Below are 23,582 nucleotides of genomic sequence, written 5' to 3'. Positions count from 1 at the left end.
TGCAAAGTGTTAAGAATTTTGAGCAGAATTCACCTAAAAGTACACTAAGCAATCCCCTCCACCCCTGGCCAGACCCTTTCATTCTGCCTTCTCAGGCCCACTCTCTCCCCCCTTCTCTGACAGGCTCAACGCCTTCCAGTCTATCTCCACCCCTCAGTCTTCCACTCCCAAAGTTTGACCCTTCTCTTACTCACACACACACACACTTCCTCACATAGGCTTGCTCTCTCTCGCATACACATCTTCACACAGGCTCCCTCTCACAAACATGCACCCTCACACACAACAGGCTTTCAATTTCTCTCATACACACACTCCCCAACATAAGCTCCCACTCTCTCTCACACATGCACCCTCACACACATTCTCACTCTCTCTTACATAGGCTCACAGGCTCTCTTGCCCTCATTCTGAGCCTCTCCATCTTCTTCAGCTGCAGGTGGGATGGGCTCCAGCTGCAGCTAACCCGTGCATCTCTCCTTTGTATCTTTGGCTGTAAGCAAGATGGTTTCCACCCATGGCCATGCCGGGCCTCTGACTTTGGCTGAGAGGGGGATGGGCTCCGCTCAAGCGCCAGGCCTCGGATTTTGGCCACGAGCGGGATGGTCTCCACTTGTGGCCTTGCCGAGCCTCTCTTTCTTCAGCCACGAGAAGAATAGGTTTTGCTCACAACCTGCCAATCTCTCCAAATTCTACACAAAATATGAAGTTCTGCACAGGAGGGAAATTCTGTGCTGCGCAGTTGCACTGATTTCCCCCAGGATACTTTCATGCAGATACTGCACCATATACAACTGATGAGCTGCAATTCAGCCATTCTACACAGTCCCAGCCATTCTACACAGTCCCTTGGGAAATCTCCGTCAAGTGTGTCCAACACCTTTGGGTCCTTCTCAGGATGCATGCTGGAGTAATCACAAGTGCGCTTAGCATACCTTCAGCACTGACTCTACCATTCCCCCAAATCAGGGGAAGATTGGACCCCTATATTTTAAACGCAGCAGCAGGCATACCACTGGTGTCTGCCACATTCTTATCTGGTGGTCTTGCAGAAGCTCCTGAATCAGGACAGCCACAGAATCCGCTGTAGGTTGAAGGAACTGAAAAAACCCAACATCTGTTCTCAGAACCTTTTCTTTCCTAACAGTGATGGATAGCATCTTTGCCAGCTTATCTAAGAACTTAGAGTAGCAAAGAATTCTCCAGACGAGAAGTATGCTGAGGAAAAGCAAGTAGGGGAACTGAAAGAATCCCTGTACAATCTTCCTCCTCTTGACAACAGGAAACATTAAGCTGATGACCCTGAAGAGGATGAGGGCGACTGAGGAGAATTCCGTCATTCTGAGTGGGAAATATCTAGTAAGAACGTCAAAAGGGACAAAGTCTGCTTCATCCCTTTCCAACTCATGAGCAGACTCCCATGGATTGAGAAGAATCCACCTCATGGTGAGGACTTGCTGTCAACTACGGAAACTCTTGGAGAGTAATGCACCTTTGTGAGAGCTTGGCCACCCCCACCTATGTGGGAAAAATGCCTCTATCTTGGTTGGGAGAGGTTCCAATTTCCTTTTCTGGTCCCCAGACCTTAAGGAAGCAAACAAATTCATTAGCTCCAATAGTGGTGCCCCACAGGCTAAGGAACTCTCTGTGCTGAAGTTGGATGAAAGATATCCTCTTCAGAAAACTAAATTGGTTTATTGTCACTAAGAGCAGTCTACACAGACATGGAGGAACTCTGCACCATGACATCTCTCTAGCGGCTGGCTCTGGGGCAATCTACACCAACTGCATAAACATTTACCTTCAAATAACACTCTGGTCAGCATCAAATGGGCCCTCCTGCCACGCCAAACCTTCCACTCCTGGGTTTATGCAAAGTACTCCACTCCAATACCTCAGACTATGCTTTGACATGCTGCACCAAGCAGGACTGTGCCTTCAAATGCTAGTTCTGTACCAAGGACACAAATGGTGGGTCCTGGATCCATGTAAAGCAAGTTCTTTGAGCTATGGGAATCTTTCACATTATAAAGGATGAAGCCACCTGCACCAATGAAGCTCTCTCCTGCCTCTGCGTCAAGTAGAAGCCTGCTCTGGCAGATTACCATGGCAGCGGCTATGCTGAATTTTTCTTTAGCACCAAGACAAACAATCCCAAAGGGGGGGTCCTCACATTGTTTGAGAACTCTTCTCGATACTGTCTCTCCTGCCACAGGCTTCCGTGCCATGCTCAGCCCCTGACCCGAGGAAAATCCAGGAACTGATGACATGAGTTGTGTGGGTAGGGGGGAGCCTTCCCAAGCATATGGAATCGAGAGGAAGGATTCTCTCAGACTCCCTACATCAAGAGCCTGTCATCTCACTCTTAGATGAGGCACAGCTACTCTGTTCAGCCCAGCACCATGGCTTGGTGCTCAACTGCCGGTGCCTTCCTTAAGGCCTCCACCTTCCAGGCACAGTGCTGCTGCACTCTAGGGGGATACCTATCCTTAGATGAAGTAGTTGAAGAATCTTGGTTTGGGTTCAGGCAACAGCAGCAGATGGCACTGCATATCCATAATGAACATCTGGAGCACAGAGATACAAGGCCTCGAAGCCATTAATCGCTGGATTCTTGACCTTAGACCTCTCCATTCTCATTTTAACTTTGTTTTTCTTTTTAGAACTGCAAAGTTCTATTTGAGGAGCTGCCAAAGAAGCAGTAAGAAAACAGAAAAGCAACAAGAAACAAGGCCAAAAATCTGAAAAAAGTTTGAATGACTGAGACATGTCTGTATGGTAGCTCAGATGAAGAAAGACTTGAGGAGCTCATGAAGCAGCACGTGCATGTGGGAATTCCCATGTATACTCAAAGTTTTACCGAGCACTGGGAGCTTGGACCATGTTGGCACCATTGTAGGCTGTTGCCCATGCGTAATGGCTAATTCATGCCTGCTTGTTAACAGAAAATCAGGACAGTCGTTAACTTAATGTAAGGTTCTTAAATCTTACTAGGAGTTAAAGGAAGAACCTCATGTTATTTTCTACCTATGGGCCAGATGCATGAAACTTCCCCACCCCCAATAGAAACAGAATGGGACAGAATCCTTAGTGAATCAGGCCTTAAATGTACTACCATAGGAATGCAGAGTATTACTCTCATATAAATTACCACAATAATTTGCTGTGCTCATCTGCCATGTAAGGAAGATGCTTGTAAAATGCAAATAAAATAAAATATGAAATATATACACAAGCAAAAAAATATTTCCTTATTCCTCAAACCCAAAATAAACTATGAGTTAAAATGAAAGACAATAAAGCCATAATTACGCATGCAAGCCAAATACAATTACGCACACGCTCTGGCCTTTCCACTCTCACCTTTGTCCCGGTCATAAAGTAAGTCTTCTGTTGAACATGGGCTCCCATCCTGAGATTCAGGACGACAAAAGGGGGAAACACATGGTGAATGACTGCTGCAACTGCTACTGCGTTCCTGGACAGAGGGAGTCTGTGTGTCAATGCTGCGTGTGCTGCTGCTGCGATAGTGGGCAGGCAAAGGTGCTCTACGACCATCCGGAATTTCCACGGGCTACAATGGAAACAAAATAAAAATAAACCACACCATCAAGTTTACTTCAACAGCTAGATTTCACTATTAATGTAGTGACTGCAGCACAAATTTGTAACAGACAATTCAAATAAATTCTTACTTAAGAACCTGCAAAGATGGGAGGAAAGGGAATGTCTCTTACCAGCTGATTTCTCTCTCTGTAGGTCTCTTACCTGAATGAACCATGTAGGGTACAGCACCATCTACTGATTCAGATGATTAAAACCTGTTTTAAGAAGAGTTCCCAGGATACCACTTTTTACCCATGATCCCTTCTGTTTCCCCTCAATCTCTATAGGCAGCATACTGAGAAAAAATCCACAGCAGACAAGTCATTCAGTTTGAGGGGGAAACTTAGCTAATCCGAGAAGATGAGACCACCAGCCACAAACAGAAAAAGAAGGGGAAGTAGGTTGGTTCTGGTTGGGGGGGGGGGGGGGGGAATGGGGGGATTAGAGAACAGGAAGTTCCATTTTGGCCATGTAAGTAAGGTGATGGCAGGACATCCTGATGGTGACAGACAAGGTAGCTGAAATTTGGTACTGAATTCTTAGTGAAATTTCTGGGGTAGAAAGGTAGATCTGAGGGTCATCAGTATAAAAATCACACTGAAAGCCATGGAAGGAGATCAGAACATAAAGGGAAGAAGTGTAGAAAAACAAAGAGGGTTCAGGACAAAGCCCTGAGGCATATGAAACACGATCATGGTGGAAGAATAACCAGAGAATATAGTAAAAGTACAATGGGAGACATAAAAGAGGAAGAGCCAAGTCCAGAAATTCAATGGAATAGTTTGTCAGGAAGAGGGAAAGCAAAGAAAATGGACAGGTTCTTATACAAGACAGTTGTCCAGAATGAAAATAGGGTGAAAGATGGTGGTGCAGCTTTCAATTGAAGAAAAGAAGTGGTCTTGAGGTGGAAGAAGGGGTTAAAACCCACAGGAGAAAAAGTGTAGCAGCCTGACACTATGGCCTACCAAGCATGGCGTATGAGAGGAAGAGTTGCTTACCTGTAATAGGTGTTCTCAGAGGACAAGAAGGATGTCAGTTCTCACAAGTGGGTGACATCATTTGATGGAGCCCAGTTTCTATATCTTTGTCTGTGTACTAAGCATGTGCAGCATGCTGTGATACCATGCAACCATGTGGGAGCCCCTTCAGTTCGTATTCTTAGTTTACTTGGAGAAATTAACTCCAAGGAGAAGCGGATAGGATTTGTAAGGACTGACATCCTGCTGTTCTTGGAAATCACCTTACACAGGTAAGCAACACTGTTTTCTGTGAGAAGCAGCAAGATGGAAGTCTCAATTCCTAGTGGCAGTCTGCCCCAAATGAAACAGTGCCGCCAAGAGGCACAACCACCTTTAAGTGACAATGAGTCTTTTCTTTTTATCTTGTATAGGGGGAAATATGGAACTAAAAACAATGGGCCCTAGGAGGGATGCAGTTGGGTTCTACAACTTCGAGAGTCTGCAGGACAGACTGGCTGAACCTATTGTCACATTGGGAATCCCTGTCCAAATAGTGTAATCTGAATGTGTGGAGAACACTCCACATTGCAACCTTGTGGATCTCCTCCTTTGAAACCAATCTTAGATAGGCTACTGACTTTGCATGGCTCTGACACTACCCTGTTTCCCCGAAAATAAGACATTCCCCAAAAATAAGACCTAGTAGAGGTTTTGCTGAATTGCTAAATATAAGACCTCCCCCGAAAGTAAGACCTAGCAAAGTTTTTATTTGAGAGCATGCCCGTCGCACAGAACACCAGAGCATGCAGCTGTGATTTTTTTACCCTGCAGGATTCACAGTTAGTTGTCATCACAAACCAGCATAACCAGCATAACCAGACATATTCATAACCAGCATATTCAGAATATAATAAATGTTCATTTTTTTGTTCAACAATATATGTGAATTCTTCTTCATGGAAAAATAAGACATCCCCTGAAAATAAGGCCTAGTGCATCTTTGGTAGCAAAAATTAATATAAGACACTGTCTTATTTTCGGGGAAACACGGTATGAGCCTTGACACGACCCACCACAATCAGGCCTGCCTGGGCTTAACAGGAGATACAATATACTAGCCAATTGGAAAGTGTGTTTAGCAATGGCAATCCCTAGCATGTTAGAGTCAAATGAAACAAAAAGTTGAGTGGACTTTCTATGGGCTTCAATCTGCTTCAGACAGAAGGCCAACACCTTTTTGCAGTTCAAACTATGCAGTACTTGTTCCCCTTGGTGGACATGTGGCCTGGGAAAAACATATTGGAAGGAGGATTGGCTGGTTAAGATGGAATTTCAATACCACCTTAGGAAAAAAAACTTAGGATGCTTGCACATAATCGCCCCATCATGAAAAAGCTTGATATAAGGTAGATAAGTCACTAAAGCCAGCATTTGTACAAGTCACCACCACCCAAATCATCAACTTCCAAGTAAGGTACTTCAAATCAAAGGAGCGCAGCGACTAAATGCAGCTTTCATTAGCTTGACCACTAACACACTGAGGTTCCAAGTTGCAGCAGGAGGGCAAATAAGAGGATTCAAATAAAGCAAGCCACGCATGTTTAATATAACCAAAGACAGTACAGACATGGGTCAATCTTCTACATGTCAGTGATAAGTGCCAAATGCACTCAGATGAATTCTTACAAAGTTGATCTTGAGACATGACTCAGATGTAGAAAGTAATCAAGCAGTTTTTGTATCGAGCAGAAGAAAACATCCAAGATCTTTTGCTCACACCACAAGCAAAAACTCTTCTATTTGAGTCTATAGGTCTTCCTCATGGAGTCCTTTTTTGAAGATAAAAGGAAATGGGAGATATCCTATGAGAGCTCCAGGGATTGCAAGGTTACCTTATCATCCAGGCTGAGAGCACCAGGTACCTGACATTGGGATGGCCCAATTTCTCTCGATCCTGAGTGATTATAGTTTGAATTCCCCAATCTGATCGGATCACTGACAGACATTTCTTTCAGGAGTAAAAACCAAATCTCTCGCAGCCAAAACAGAGCTTTGAGAATTATGGTTCTACAGTCCCCTCTTATCTTCAACAAAGTCCTTGCAACAAGTGGAACCAGAGGATACTCATACCTCATACAGCAGGTTCTGGCTTCAACTCAGGGCAAAGGCATCCAAACACCAGTTTGTCTTGATATAAGGTGGTCATGAAAATTCTATTACTACGAATTAATAATGCATTATCTCAACCAGTTACACGGGTGATTTATCTTAGTATCTGGCTTTTTCACCTATTTGGATTCTTATATATTCACATATGCTCAAGTAGGGTACAGTCCAAATTCCAGAAACTTTGACATGAAAGTTTCATGTTGGGCTCCATCGGATGTAGTCACCCACTTGTAAGGGCTGCCATACTATTTGTCCTTAGAGAAATGACATACTCCATGACAGAGCAGTGAAAAACACAGTCCTCGGGGGGGGGGGGGGGGGGGGGGGGGGGGGGGGGACACGACACGACACACAGTCTCATTCAAAACAAGAAGATAGAGGGAATGAGAGGTAGAGAGGTCATGAATGTAGGCAAGCTCACTGGAAATAGAACTGACATTCCACAAGGAACATGAGAAGGGGAGAATAAAGGTAGTAAAAAGTTGGATAGGTAATGGGTTGAAGCATTCAAGATGGAAAACAACTGCCTTCAAGAGCCAGGATTGGGATTGAAGTCTGTATCTGAGATGAGGAGGAGAAGAAGAGCACAGAGAGAAGCAGAGGTGCATGGATAGTGATGAGCATAAAATACTCTTAGGGAGAAAAGTGAAGATTAAGTGAGAATGTTAGAATATTTTGTGGCTGAAGAACATTGGACAAGACAGAAGAAAATGGCTGGAGGGAATAGTTCCCTCTAAGCTGAACGTGTAAGCGATCATGCATACATTTCAGAGCATCACTCACAGGTTTCACATTGTCACTCACATAAATTTTTCTGTGTTAAATACAGAAATGCAACACTAATATTGGTGCTCAAAAATTTGTTGATTTAAAAAATTGCTGCTCACAAAAAAAAAAAAAAAGTGTACACATTCCTAGCCACTCCTTGGAGAAAACATTGCTGAAGTGGTAGAAAATGTAGACAATGGACTTCAGCTATATGAAGTAAGGATAAAAAAAATGCTTTTTGCTTGAGGTAGTCTTATGGCATGTGCTGAGAGGCAATAACTTTAAGCCCTGCTTGTTGAAGGAGCATAGGGTGTTCTCGCTGTACTAGTTTGTGGGATAATGATGGTATATACTGGCTCCCAAGAGATAGTCCTATAAACCTCTGCCATAGAAGCATCTACTCTTTCTGCTGAAATATTGCCACAGCTCTCCATATAAGCTCTCACAAAATCTGTTTGAAAACCTTCATGCTATGTAAGTCTTAAAAATGCAATTTCTTATCTGTCTGACAACAGGTATCCTAGAAGACTGCCTACCTTTTTTTGCTTCAAGAGAAACAAAGCAAATGTTCTGGTTTCCCAGAAGGATTTTCACTGCCCTTGAAAAAACATTTCAACATCCAACAAATGTAAACTTTTTTTTTTTTAAACAGATTTGTGCTCTGGTCATAAGACAGACATTACCACATCCAGATTCAAATCCACATGGCTACTGATAGGTCAAAGGGTAGAACCTTATACCAATAGGTTGGATCATTCACCTTGTATTTGAGGTAACATTGATGAGACAGATGAATTGGAATGTAGGCATAAGCTTTCTTGAGGTCTTGAGGATAATGTGGCGGGAGCTCATATTGAATTTTTTAGGTGAATGTTCAATCATCATAAATCTAGTATGGGTCTCAGACCCGTGCCCCCCATCTCTTAGGGATATGGAAGCATCAGGAGTAAAACCCCTTGCCATGCTCTGAGGAAAACGCTATTGCCTGTTGGCAAAGCAGCAGGTCCACCTCAGAACAAAGTTGGGTCAAGTGATTATGGAATCTGGATTGAATGAGCTACGGTGTTCTCTTGGAAGATGGTAGAAAAACAAGCAGTACCCACAATCCACAATTGAGTATCCGGCGGTCCCTGGAGATCCTCATCCATTTCCACAAGACCAGGTGAATTCCCACCAGGGGAGACAGATGTTTTAGCCCAGTCAAAGACTGGACCCTGGTTTCATTTAACACTGCTGGGTTGTCTTCAGATGGCACCACTCCAATGGTTGTCCTCTAGGTGGAATGAAACTGGAAGTATATCAGTTTATACAAGTACAGGTGTCTGTGTTGAGGGTTGATCAATGGCAGTCGACAAAGACTGGAGGACCCCATGCTATTCCTTGATTTGTGACCGAGGACTGAGGCTTCCACGTGTTCCACCCTGCAAATATGGCTGCCGCTAAGGAGATACAGGGCTAAATTAACAAGCTTCTGCTGCTCTCCTGCTCCTTACATCAGTTCCGGTGGCTGCAGCACCTGATATCCAGCGCTCCCCCTCTGTTCCCCTCCAACTCCGTCGCCCTCTCAGAGCCTTCAGGGAAAATATAGCCTCCCAAGGCTGTGAAATGTGAGTCAGCTTTATTTAATTATCTTCTGCTCCAGCATGTATTTGCAGTAGAAAACCGTGGAGGGGGGTGGAAGACGATGGGCACGGGACCCCAGCACTAGTGCACCCGCTCCTCCCTCAATGTACGCCGCCCCAGCAATGATAACTGTACACTTTTAATCGGGTGGTCCTTTAGAGCTGCTGCGCACTACAGACGTTTGCCCCATGTTCACTCACGCCGGCGAACTTTCAGTTTTGTTTTTTTTCCCTTTGTTTTCGCACGCGGCAAGATGGTGGGCGGGAAGACAGTCAATTGAAATTTTCTCTGCATCCCTGCTGTTTTCCTTCCACCCAAGCTGGTCTCTTTTGCCAAGAAATTCAATCCGCCCAGGTCCCTTGAACTAACGCCACGGCTATCCGCCTGGACAAGGTACAAACCCCGGGGGGAATCACAAACGCGAAGGGTTTTCCAAGTGGAGCCTCAGGCCCGGGCACCTGCCTTCCGATGCGGTGAGCAGCGCCCTGATGAATTTTATATTTATTAATTTTGTTAAGCTGTATGCCGGGGAGAAGTTTCCCAGTGCCTGCTACCTCACCAATTGGTATCGGGAGGTTGAGCAGTTAGATTTTCTTCCTAATTTCTCGGTGGTTTTCACCACCAAGATGGCGGCCGAGAGAATAAAGAAGCCCGAACTACTCTTGTCCCTAAAACTTCCATCCCTGGGCTAAAGTCCTCTTAAAAGGAAGTGAATTTTACCCGTGACTTATGTCCAGGCTGATGGTACGCTCAAAGTCCAGTTTCATTGATTTTTTCGGCAAATGCAGGGCTGGAGCCTCAGACGCCAGCAGCCTTCCCTGATCACGGCAAACAGCACCCCCCCCCCCCCCCCCCCCCAGCCCTTGTTTTCTGATATACCATTTCTTCATGACACTGCATTTACTATTTTGATATTTTGGAATGCTTCCCCTTTTTTTTGGTTTATTGGCATGTATATTTGAGGGAACTGCTTATGCTGTGCACAGGGCTATTAGGTTTTTTGCTGTCCTGTGTGAATTACTGTACTGCCCTCCCCCAGTTCATTCATTCTCTGTCCTGGGCTCACCAAATAAGAGTCCAGCTCCCTTCAGTGATACAAGCTTTAAAAACTGACACCACCCCATCCCCGTACCAATGGCTGGTACAAGGGTATTAATTGCCCCAGGTGAACCTTATAGCCTTACTCAACGCACCCCAGCCCCACCCCATTCCACACACACACACAGTTAAGAGTTATGCATTTATATTTTACAAGAAAAAATCAAAGTACTGTATTCTGAGGTAAAAATATCACTTACATTATATTTACATGCACTGCTGTGATGCCAACCAGAAATCCCTGCAAAAAAGACATTTGGAACGCATATGGTATTAGACTTAATGTAATGTGTGTTGGGTGTGGGCTTGACCCTCTGAAAGCCCAAATACACTAATACACTTCCTATTAGGAAAATGCCTCACTCAACAGCAGGCCCACTACATTGGAATTCACTTCCCCAAGACTTACGCCAAGAACAATGCCATTCAACTTTCAGAAAGAAATTGAAAACCTGGCTGTTCGCAGAAGCCTACCGCTGAAGGATCTCAACCATCACTGACTCTCACTCCCCCACCCCTCCCCAATCCCTACTCTTTTCCCTCTCACGTTCCCCCCCACCCAACCTCACCCTTTCCTTCTCCCTCTGGACATACCATGCTAATAACTGCCTAGGATAAACCTATGTTTATGTATCCTACAGTTTTTTGTTGATTTATATATTTATCTCTCTCTAATTGTTTCTTAGTTTAAACTCTGTACTGTCTTCCATTGCCCAGGTTTTACGCTCCCTGTTTAATGTAACTTTACTTTCTACCTTGATGTTAATTGGTTTCCCCTCAGTTACATTGTAAACCGGTACGATAAGACCTAGTCTTGAGCATCGGTATAGTAAAAGAAATTAAATAAATAAATAAATAAACAAACAGACCATCACCAAATACAGAATAGAGCAACCATAAATTAGAAATACAAATGCTCAGAAAAAACAGAACTGGAAACCACAAGCAAGACACTATGTAGTGCAACAATGGAAAAAACACAAAACCATCACTATTCCTCAAACAATAAAATCAAGAAATAAAATATATAATACTAAAGACATACTAATATTTAAAAAAAAACCGGATGACTAAAAGATCAAATTAAAAACTCATAAGTTTTTTTTTGTTTTTTAATGTCCCAAACACCAATAAAATATTTCAGAACGGCAGACACAGCAAATACCTGAAAAATAAAACTAAAAAGGATTTTAGAAATTCACGTTGTCCATACATGGGAACTTTTGGATTTCCAGTCACCCTGGGATTGTCGTGGAGTAGTGGGAGTAGGATGCACAAACTTTCTCCTCTCATATATACACACACACACACACACACACACACACACTCCCTCTCAGACAAACTCGCAGGTGTCTCCAGCCCTTCTTTGGGGCCGATTTAACCCGCAATCGGATGCGGGATAAATAGGTGCTAATCCACCCCCTAATGCAATAGGGGGATTAGCGCCTATTTAACGCACGTTCCACGCAGAGTGAATGAGATAGCGCTCATCACATGCAAATGCATGTGAATGAGCCTATTACTCATTCACTCCGAATGTAAAAAGATAAATGTGCGTCTCAGAAACACATTTAACGCTCAGAAATTAACGCCTGCCTGGAGCAGCGGCACTAGTGCCTCCTTTCTAGCACAACCCCCTAATTTCCATATTGCATGGCGCCATGCAAGCATTAGAAAAGCGGGTCCCAGACCCTCATCTTCATTTCCCACCAACACCCCCGATTTTCTCTGAAACATCCCAGGCAGCCTCCCATTCATATCCACCCCCACCTCCATCCCAGGCAGCCTCCCATTCATATCCACCCCCACCTCCATCCCAGGCAGCCTCCCATTCATATCCACCCCCACCTCCATCCCAGGCAGCCTCCCATTCACACACACCCCCACCTCCATCCCAGGCAGCCTCCCATTCACACACACCCCATCCCAGGCAGCCTCCCATTCACACACACATACACCCATTCCTCCTCCGCTGCTGCCTGCACCTTTTACTTTGTGAAAAGCAGCCCTTCTGCAGATCCTCTTCTTGTGCTGGCACCTTGGTAATTCAACAATCACAGGTGCTAGCACTTACTGTATTCTCATCTCACGAGAATACAAGAAGTTGTAACACCGTGAGTGCTCAATATTGTGGGGCCAGTACTGGAGAAGGAGCTGCAGACGGGCTTCCTCTACTGTAGCCGCCTCTTCTGCCGCTGGTGGGATCGGGTCCACCAGCAGCACCACTGGCCTCCTCTTAGGCTGCCAGTGGGATCAGGTCCACCAGTGGCAGCTCGGGCTTCTCCCCGTTTCAGACACCACCCCTCAGGGTGCCGCCCTGTGCAATTGCACAGTTTACACAGGCAGTGGCAGCGGGCCTGGGTGTGTGGAAGTTTGCAGCTTGAAAAAGTAACGGCTGCGAGAGGAACATAAGAACTTGTCATACTGAGTCAGACCAAGAGTCCATCAAGCCAGCATGCTGTTTCCAACAGAGGCCAAACCAGGCTACAAGTACCTGGCAAGAACCCAAACACTAAGTAGATCCCATGCTATGTATGCCAGTAATAGCAGCGGCTATTCTCTAAGACAACTTAATTAATAGCAGTTAATGGACTTCTCCTCCATGAACTTATCTAAACCTTTTTTAAAACAAACTACACTAACTGCACTAACCATATCCCCTGGCAACAAATTCCAGAACATAATTGTGCGTTGAGTGAAAAAGAATTTTCTCTGATTATTTTTAAATGTGCTACTTGATAACTTCAAGGATTACCCCCCCCCCCAGTCCTATTATCCGAAAGTGTAAATAGCTGATTTACATTCACCCGTTCTAGACCTCTCATGATTTTAAAGACCTCTATATTATTCCCCTTCAGCCATCTCTTCTCCAACCTGAACAGTCCTAACCTCTTTAGCCTTTCCTCATAGGGGAGCGGTTCCATCCCCTTTATCATTTTGGTCGCCCTTCTCCGTACCTTCTCTATTTCAACTCTTTTTGAGATGTGGCGACCAGAATTGTACAGAGTACTCAAGGTGTGATCTCACCATGGAGCGATACAGAGTCATTATGACATTTCCCGTTTTATTCACCATTCCCTTCCTAATTCTTCCTAACATTGTTTGCTTTTTTGACTTCCACAGCACACTGAGCTGACTATTTCAATGTATTATCCGCTATGACAACTAGATCTTTTTCCTAGGCTCCTAATATGGATCCTAACATCGTGTAACTAGAGCATGGGTTATTTTTCACTATCTGCATTTTGAAAGGTTAGCCTTGGAGGTCTCATCGGCCAACCAATCTCTCAGCCACAACTGATGCCTGGCTACTATCAAAGCCACTCCTCTGGCTGATATGCAGACCAAATCACATCCCACATCTGCCAAAAAGGCGGCTGCTGGCTCCATTACTGCCATGGAATTCACTCCAGAATCACTGACCTCCTCAGAAAGAAGCAAACAATAGCGAGCCACCAGGGAACAAGAAGCTATATGTAAGTTCATTGCCACTGCTTCAAATGTTTGCTTAAGGATGGCCTCATTCCTATTGTGCACATCCTTCAAGGTTGCTCCTCCCTCCACAGGGATAGTCGCCCGCTTGGAGACTGCACAGACAAGCATGTCTACTTTCGGAAAACACAAACGCTCTCTCACCGCTGGATACAGGGAGTACAGGCCTTCCAAAATCAGACCCGCTTTGAAACTAGCCACCAGAGCGCCCTACTGAAGATCAATAAATTCTTGAATGGCTTCCATAACAGGGGGGAAAAAAAAAAAAAACAAGAGGCTTTGCGCAAAGAAACCAAAATGGGATTTTTCTTTAGCTCAGACATCGAATCAGCCCCAGGTACTCCCAGCATCTTTAATATCTTGGAAATCAGAGCCGGTAACTCGTGTGTATGAAAGAACCGCAACATAGTCCTATACAGTTCCAGTCCCTGAGGAATTTCCCCATCCTCTACAGTCAGGATTGGTCTCATTATCTGAACCCCTATCAGGAAGGCCTGCTGCTGGTCTAGATGTACTTCGGTGCTTAACCGTAGTACCGGGCAAGTGAGGTCTCCAACTGCAACTCTGGTCTGGCAAGATTGGACGGGGCTGAAGACCGCACCTGAAGAAAGGATTGCAATCCTTGAAAAAATTCCACCCAAGAAAAGGCAGAAGGATGCATGTCAAAACCAGAAGGCACCTGTGCTGTGCCCACTGACCTACCGTCCCCTGCTGATGAACCAGTTAAGGGAGGTCCAAGGTCAGGTGCCCCTCCTGACCTGTCTTTACCCAGAACTTCATCAGGCTGGGAAGAACCAGGCTTACTAAAATCAGAGAGTAATTACTCCTGAGCCTCCAAACAGCGCTGACACAAGTTAGAAGGAACATCAGGCTGAGATGCCCGAATATGACACGTCACACACTTGGCAGGCGCTTAGGTTTTTTTGCTACAGGCACCATCAGATAAGGCTCACAACACTGTGCCGAAATAAGCGCCCAACTTGCTCTGACAGGATACGCACGGAATGCGCATAAAAACAATCGTGTTTGTGCGTATGCAAACATGAACAATTTGGGTGCCCTGGTAGGTGCTCCTATGGTCTTAACTAGGCACCCAGCTAGGTGCTCAACTAGACACAACCAAAATGTGCAACGGACCAACAGTCGGGTGCACAAGTCACGAAATGACGGAAGTGAAGAGAGCATATAAAGTGCACAAAAAGCATGGGAAGACGCCACCACGACATTCCATGCGGTGAACCAGCCAAGCCTCAGAGCACAGCCTAGCCGCAAAGGCTCAACTCCAGATCCCCCCAGGAACAGCTATCTGATCACTCGATGAGCAAGGAGACCAGAAAGGGTGGAGGAGAGGAATCCCTAATCAACTCCCCCTCTCTTCTCAAACAATTTTCAAAACTTTACCTGAGCTCAGCCCGTCCCAGCTGAATACAAGCATGGTCTCTGGCTGCAGGGTGAGAGCGTAATACAGTCACCACCATGCTCTGCTTCCTGCACTCACTTATCTTAAAAAAAAAAAAAAAAAAGCCAGCTGAAAGGCAAGTCCACGCCAACTACGGGACCAAGGCACTCATCTGAGGCACCACGGAAATCACCTCAGGAATTCTCAACTGGGGGAGGGACAATCTGGGGCGAATTAAAATTTCTTCAATTCTTTCTCTTTCCAAAACCTGAAGCAGGGAGATGCACGTCCACCATCTGCTGGAGACAGAATACTGGCAGGCTGTCACTACAGGAATATATATACTGGAATGTCAATTTTGCTCAGTCTCCATCTGCTAGTAAAGGTGCATACCTACTGGTTCTGGATTCATCTGACTAGACGCTAAGATAGCAAATGTTGCTTACCTGTAACTCACAGGACAGCAGGATGTTAGTCCTCACATATGGGTGACATCACAGGATGGAGCCCAATCACGGAACACTTTTATCAAAGTTTCTAGAACTTTGACTGTCCCCTACTGGGCATGCCCAGCATGGCATTAACCCTGCGGCCAGCAGGGGTCCCCCTTCAGTCTTGTTTAAAAAGCTACAGGATGCTCTGAGTAATAAGATATTACAGACAAAATTTGAAAAGATGGATGGATCAGTTAATACTTTGGGAGCTAGAATTGATGAGATTGAAAAAGTGCAAGTAAATTTAATTAAATCAGAAAAAATTCAATCAGATAAATTAGAACAATTGGAGAATCAAATTAGAAAAGCCAATCTCAGAGTGTTAAATTTTCCAAAAATTCATTTAATATCACCTAAGGAATTATTTAAAAGCTATCTGATAAATGTGTTGAAATACACGCATGGTCTATTATATTTCCCAGCCCTATAGACTGGGAGGTATACAAGATCAAGAGCAGGGAGATCAAAAAGAGGATTTAAATCTCTCAGAACTTTTAGAAAAAAGTCTTCTGATATGGAATAAAGATACGAGCTACATTAATTGTGCAATTTGCATTCATATCTGAGAGAGATTTGGCTCTTAGACTTTATTTCAAATATCAAAACTCCAAATTTCATGGCCAGTTAATCAGGATTTTTCCTGATATTTCCCACGATACTCAGCTAATAAGAAAGGCGTTTTTATCTATGAGAGATAAAGTTATTCAACGGGGGGCCAAATTTCTTTTAAGATTCCCATGCCGTTGTATAATAATATTTCAAAATACGAGGTATGTGTTTAATCAACCTGACCAACTTCGTTCATACCTTGAATCCTAATCCTAGATTCTCCATAGATAAAAATAAATTTGGGGGAAGATAGTTACATATGGTTTTGACACAAATGTTAACAAATTTCATTGCGTACCTACTCTTATTTCTCATTCTCCAGACTCTATAATTTCTTATAATTGTATTGCCAAGGTTTTCACAGAATGTATGTGTAATTATATTAGATATTTTGTGTTTCTTCTTAACCATATGGTGGATACAAGCTGTGTAATATCCTTTTGAAAATGAAAAAGTTAATAAAAATAAAATTTTAAAAAAAGCTACAGGAATTGCCAAAAAATAAGAGAAACATAATGAACCCAACACCGCGGGGCGGCAGGCAGGTTTCGTGAGGACTAACATCCTGCTGTCCTGTGAGAACATCTGTTACAGGTATGCAACATTTGCTTTCTCACAGGACAAGCTGGATGGTAGTCCTCACATATGGGTGAGTACCAAGCTGAGGATGTCCGAGTATGCACCAAATGTACCCAAGACGTGCAGCCGGCACAACAACTGGGGTGGAATTTGGCAGAGGGCATCCTGAACCTTAACGGGCAGGCGGAAGGGTATTGGTTCGTCAAGTTGTGCACAGGTTACGCAGGACAGATTGGCCGAAGATAGAATCTTGTCTTCCGGCTTTGTCCAAGCAATAGTGGGCTGTAAAGGTATGGAGAGAACTCCAGGTGGCAGCCCTGCAAATGTCAGGAAGCGGCACCGATCGTAGGTGTGCTACTGAAGTCGCCATGGCCCTCACAGATTGTGCTTTAACACGGTCTTGAAGTGGAATGCCTGTTTGCTGATAGCAAAAGGATATGCAGTCCGCTAACCAGGAGGAGAGAGTCTGCTTACCCACAGGCTGCCCTAATTTGGTGGAATGGAAGGAGACAAACAATTGAGTGCTTTTCCTGTGGGCAGCTGTACGGTCTAGGTAGAACGCTAGAGCCCGTTTACAGTCAAGGGTATGCAGAGCCTGCTCTCTTGGATTGGAATGGGGCCTGGGAAAAAAGGTAGGTAGTATAATGGATTGATTGAGATGAAACTGACACTACCTTAGGCAAAATCTTAGGGTGAGTGCGGCGTACTGCCCGGTCTTGCAGAAGTTTAGTGTAAGGCGGATATGTAACTAAGGCCTGTAACTCACTAACTCTGCGAGCCGAAGTGATTGCCAAAAGGAAAATCAGTTTATGAAGGAAAGGTCCTCTGGAGGAGAACGCTTTCTGCTTTCAGAAGGAGAAGGTGCTGAAGGCAAGTCATCGGTGTCCGGTGAAGAATCATCTGTCTAGGAGCCCTAGGGGGACGGGACTGTGGAATCCCTGAAGGTCCTGGTCGAGACTCCGAAGGAATAATTGGAGGCACCGATGAAGGCATCGAAGGCACCGGTGCAGGCATCGATGAATGGATCGGTGGCACTGGACGTATCTGCATCGATGGCTGAGTCATCGGTAGGACTCCCGATGGAGGGATGCAGGTTCCGTCTGGGCCACCGACAGAACCCTGATGCCATGGTCACTCGAGCCGCGAGGGGCAAACTCGATGGGAATCTACCGAAAATGGGTAATACTTACCGGAGTACCGAGGAGTCAAAAATTCGAAAGAGGGACCACTGTGGGGTATGAAACTTTTTAGTAATTCCGTGAGGAAAATTCCTGAACCTTTGTGGAGCTCCTTAACTGCGTGGCTACTGTTGCGTGGAAAACAGAAGACTGAAGGGGGACCCCTGCTGGCTGCAGGGTTAGTGCCATGCTGGGCATGCCCAGTACGGGCCAGTCAAAGTTCTAGAAACATTGACAAAAGTGTTCCGTGATTGGGCTCCATCCTGTGATGTCACCCATCTGTGAGGACTACCATCCTGCTTGTCCTGTGAGAACAGCTTTTCTGGATAAAAGATCCCCTAATTCCAATACCATTAGTCAGATTGCAAATCTGAGGGAAAGCCGTAAAAATTAAATTTCCTTAAAATGCTCTTTGAAATTCAAGATAAAGTTATAGACATGCACATGACAGAAAAAGGCTACAAAATAATATCCAAATGCTTGGCTATCCCAGTGAGCACTCTAGGATCAATTGTGAGGAAATGGAAGCTGCATCATACTAGACACTGTCTAGACAAGGCCATCCCTCAAAACTCAGGTTCAGAGCAAGGAGACTTGTGAAAGAAGCCACAGAGAGAACAACAATCACTTTGAAGGAGCTACAGAGTTCAGTGGCTGAGACTGGAGTGGAGGTGCACCAATGAACCATATCAAGAGCTAGGCATACAATTGGCCTGCATGGGAGAGTGGCTAGAAAGAAGCCATTACAGAAGGAAAACCATATCAAAGCACATCTGGAGTTTGCTAGAAAGCAGAGTGACCCAGCTAAAATGTGGAATAAAGTTTTGTGGTCAGATGAAAAAAATTCAAAATACTGTGGGTGTGGCACAAACCTAACACTGCCCATTCCTTAGCAAACACCATCCCAACAGTAAAGTATGTGAGTGGCAGTATCACGTTGTGGAGGTACTTTTCCTCAGCGGGGATTGAGCATCTTGTTAAAATTGAAGGACGGAGGGATGGTGCAACATACAGGTAGATATTGCAAGACAACCTGCTTCAGTCTCCTAAAAAACAAACTTGGGAGAAAGTTCACCTTTCAGCAGACCAATGATCCCAAGCACAAGGCCAAAACAGAGGAGTGAACAACAAAAAGGTGAATGTTCTACAATGGTCAAGTCAAAATCCAGATCTCAATCCAATTGAGAATCTGTGGCACTATTTGAAAATTGCGGCCCATAATCATCATCCAAACAACCTGGAACAAATCTGCCAGGAAGAATGGGCAAAAATCACTCCCAAACAGTGTGCAAAACTGGTAGAAACATACCCCAGACTTGAAGTTGCTATTGCAGTAAAAGGTGGTCCTACCAAGTACTAGTGTGAAGGGGTTGAATACTTATGCAAGTAGTTTTTTCACTTTTAATTTTATTTAAAAAAACTGCAGAGAAATGAACTGGGACTTTTAAATTTTACTTTAAGAGCATAGTAGTTTGCAATAAACATACTGTCTGGAACAATCTGATGTAAGTGTCATTTGTAATCCACACAAATCTGTTAGCGTGTCAAATACTTGTGTGTATAATAACAAAGTTTGGAGAAATTATCAATACATCATTTTAACTGTGTGTTATAGTATGTATGAACAGTATTGTTTTAACTATGTATGTTTTATTGTAAGCCGCCTTGATGGCCAGATCCTGCCCATAATGCAGTATATAAAGATTTTTTAAAATAAAAATAAATAAAGGTGTGAGAAAAGCATATCCAATTTTTTTTTTTTTTTTTTTTTTTAATTGTCCTGGGAGATGTGGTGGGGGTCATCGTTACAAGTTTAATTAGTAAAATCTGGAAGGGGGAAGGTTCATAAGGCTAGAGTTTTACTTAAGCTGCCTAATAACTCAAACAACTAGGGGCAGTGCAAAGGTATTTAAACTGATCTTTGATGTTTTCATACTTTACAAAACTGTAATGGCGGCGGCCATCTTTACGGTGGCAGTGGCCATCTTTAAAGATGGCGCCGGCCAGCCAGTGACAGGGGCCGGCCAATGGCACAGATACCCTGTCACATGGTAAGGGCAAAGGGCCATCGGCGCCATCTTTATGATTGGCAGCCAACGGCCCGAGAACGGGAGATCGCTCCCGGGACCAACACTAGAGCACCAAGTAATTTTAAAATGTTTTTGGGGGGGATCGGGAGGGTGGGAGAAGCTAAGGGGTCATCTTTAAAGGGTCAGGTGGGTTTCTTTTTTTTAAATCCGGCCATCGGCGCCATTTTTGAGTGGCAGCCAAAATGGCGCCGATGGCCCGAGAGCAGGAGATCAGTCCCCGCGCCCCCACTGGACCACCAGGTACTCGTAAAAAGTTTTGGGGGGGTGGGGGAAGGTAAGGGATTAGTTTTATAGGGTTGGGGTGGGTTTAGGGGTTGTTTTGGTGTGCCGGTTTTCCCGCCCTCCCCCCAAATAACTCCCGTTAGTGGACACTAACGGGAGTAACGATTTTTCACGATAAATCGTGAAAATTTCTATTGTATCATGCACTGTACCGATTTTTGACGATTTAAAAAATATCGGACGATTTTTTAAAATCGTCAAAAAAACAATTCACATCCCTACAATCTAATAGCTCATTTTTCAATAATTATCTGCATTAGGGGAAATAAGTGAAGTTACCTAAATATCATCCCCTCATACGTCATGTGTGTATAAACAGTTCCCCCAGTTCTGGACACTAAGAAACGACTGTTGGCATTTGAAAATGTTGTAAGGCATCTTAAACAGAAGCTTTCATAACATAAGAATTGCCATACTGGGTCAGACCAAAGATCCAGCAAACCCAGTATCCTGTTTCTAACAGTGGCCAATCCAGTTCACAAGTACCTGGCAGGATCGCAAAAGGTTGATAGATTGATAAGAACATAAGATATGCCATACTGGGTGAGATCTAGAGTCGATCAACCCAGTATCCTGTCTCCAATAATGGCCAAACCAAGTCACAAGTACCTGGCAAGTAACCAAACATTGAATAGATCCCATGCTACTAATGCCAACAAGCAGCAGTGGCTATTCCCCCTATGGATTAATAGTTTATAGACTTCTCCTTCAGGAACTTATCCAAACTTTTTTTTAAACCCAGCTACACTAGCTGCCTTAACTACAGCCTCTGGCAATGAATTCCAGAGCTTAACTGTGTGTTCAGTAAAAATAATTTTCTCAGATTTGTACTTGCTAACTTCATGGAGTGCCCCCTAGTCCTTGTATTATCCAAAAAAGTAAATTACAATTTCATATTTACCTGTTCAAGTTCTTTCATGATTTTGCAGTCCTCTATCACAGGGGTGCCCAAACTGGTCCCTACAGACCCTCCCCCCCCCCATTAGTTGGGTTTTCAGGATATCCCTAATGAATATGCATGGGAAATATTTTTATACACAGGAGGTAGTGGATATAAATATATTTCCCATGCATATTCATTAGAGATGTCTTGAAAACCAGATGGGCTAGGGGGGCCTGTAGGACCGGTTTGAGCACCCCTACTTTATATCTCCCTCCCCCCCTCAGTCATCTAAACTCCAAGATGAATAACCCTAATCTCTTTAGCCTTTCCTCATAGGGAAGCTGTTCCATGCCCTTTATTATTTTGGTTACCCTTCTCCATTGCAAATACCGTATTTTTCGCTCCATAAGACGCACTTTTTACCCCAAAAGTGGGGGGAAAATGTCTGTGCGTCTTATGGAGAGAATATAAAAAAAGTTACAAACCTGCCCCTTCCTGCTGACCCCCCCCCCAGACCTTCCAAATTAATTTACTATAACCCCCCACCCCCTCCTGACCCCCCCCCCCCCCAAGACCTGCCATAAGTCCCTGATGGTCCAGCGGGGGTCCGGGAGCGATCGCCTGCACTTGGGCCGTGGCTGCCAGCAATCAAAATGGTGCCAACAGCCCCTTGCCCTTACTATGTCACTGGGGTCGACCAATGGCAGCGTTAGCCCCTGTGACATTGTAAGGGCAAAGGGCCGTTGGCGCCATTTTGATTACTGGCAGCCGACGGTCCTTTGCCCTTACTATGTCACAGGGGCTACCACTGCCATTGGTCGACCCCAGTAACATAGTAAGGGCAAAGGGCCGTCGGTGCCATTTTGATTGCTGGCAGCCGACGGCCCAAGTCCAGGAGATCGCTCCCGGACCCCCGCTGGACCACCAGGGACTTTTGGCAGGTCTTGAGGGGGGGGGGGGGTCAGGAGGGTGGGGGTTTGTAGTAAATTAATTTGGAAGATCTTGGGGAGGGGTCAGGAGGGTGGGGGTTGTATTTAATTAATTTGGCAGGTTTTGGGGGTCAGAAGGGTGGAGGGTTGTATTTAATCTGGCAGGTCTTGGGGGTCAGGAGGGTGGGGGCTTGTTAATTAATTTAAAGGGTTGGGATGGGTTTTTTTTTTGGGGGGGGGGGTTCCCACAGAATTAGAAAGAAAAGTTTTCTGATCTGGGGAATGGACTGAAATAGCCCTCCCCAGACCTGAAAACAAAATGGGGAGAAAAAAAATGTTATGCACTCCCTTAATTTGCTCCATAAGATGCACAGACGCCCAGGGACAGAGTAGGTTTAGCACAAATTTTTTAATTTTTTTTTTTTTAATTTCCCCCCTCTGAATCCTAGGTGCATCTTATGGAGCGAAAAATACGGTATATCTTTTTTGTGATGCGGCGACCAGAACTGCACACAGTATTCAAGGTGCGGTCTAACCATTGAGCGCTACAGAGGCATTATGACATCTTCAGTTTTATTTGCCATTCCCTTCCTAATAATTTCTAACATTCTGCTTGCTTTTTTGACTGCCATAGTACACTGCGCCAATTTCAACGTAATATCAACTATGATGCCCAGGTCATTTTCCTGGGTGGTATCTCCTAAAACGGAACTTAACATTGTGTAGCTACAAGTAAGGGTTATTTTTCCCTATATGCATCACCTTGCACTTGTCCACATTATGTTTCATCTGCCATATGGACACCCAATCTTCCAGTAACTCAAGGACCTCCTACAGTTTATCATAATCTGCTTTAACTGCTCTGAATAATTTTATGTCATCTGCTAAATATGATCACCTCACTCATCGTACCTCTTTCCAGATCATTTATAAATATATTAAAAAGCACCAGTCCAAATACAGATCCGATGCACTACACGGTTTACCTTTTTCCACTGTGAAAACAGACCTACTCTGTTCCTGTCTTTTAACCAGTCTGCAATCTCCTCCTAGTCCATGACTTTTTGGTTTTCTTAGAAGCCTCTCATGAGGGACTTTGTCAAATGCCTTCTGAAAATCTAAATACACCACAAGTACCAATTCACCTTTATCCACATACTTATTCAGACCTTCAAAAACAATGTAATAGATTTGTGAGGCAAGATTTCCCTTGGGTAAATCTATGCTGGCTGTGTCCCATTAATTCATGTCTATGTATATGCTCTGTGATTTTATTAATTACAATAGTTTCCACGATTTTTCCTGGCACTGAAGTCAGGCTCACCAATCTATAGTTTTCCAGCTCATTCCTGGAGCCCTCTTTGTATATCGGGATTACATTGGCCACCTTCCAGTCTTCAGGTACAATGGATGATTTTACTGAT

General features: G+C 44.4%; 1 protein-coding gene across 1 annotated transcript in view; it reads right to left on the bottom strand.

Annotated features, from left to right (window-relative positions):
* The window catches only part of GLCCI1 (glucocorticoid induced 1), a 312,344-nt gene that overhangs the window by 34,035 nt on the left and 254,727 nt on the right, over window positions 1–23,582 (bottom strand). The window contains exon 8 of the mRNA XM_029588951.1: window positions 3,364–3,574. Coding sequence (XP_029444811.1) covers window positions 3,364–3,574 — 211 coding nt within the window. The remainder of the gene's footprint in view (window positions 1–3,363; window positions 3,575–23,582) is intronic.

This window comes from Rhinatrema bivittatum, chromosome 2 (assembly GCF_901001135.1).
Source record: "Rhinatrema bivittatum chromosome 2, aRhiBiv1.1, whole genome shotgun sequence".
Classification (NCBI taxonomy): Eukaryota; Metazoa; Chordata; class Amphibia; order Gymnophiona; family Rhinatrematidae; genus Rhinatrema; species Rhinatrema bivittatum.
Note: the sequence above shows the minus strand (reverse complement) of the source record. Positions and strands in the feature narration are given on the sequence as shown.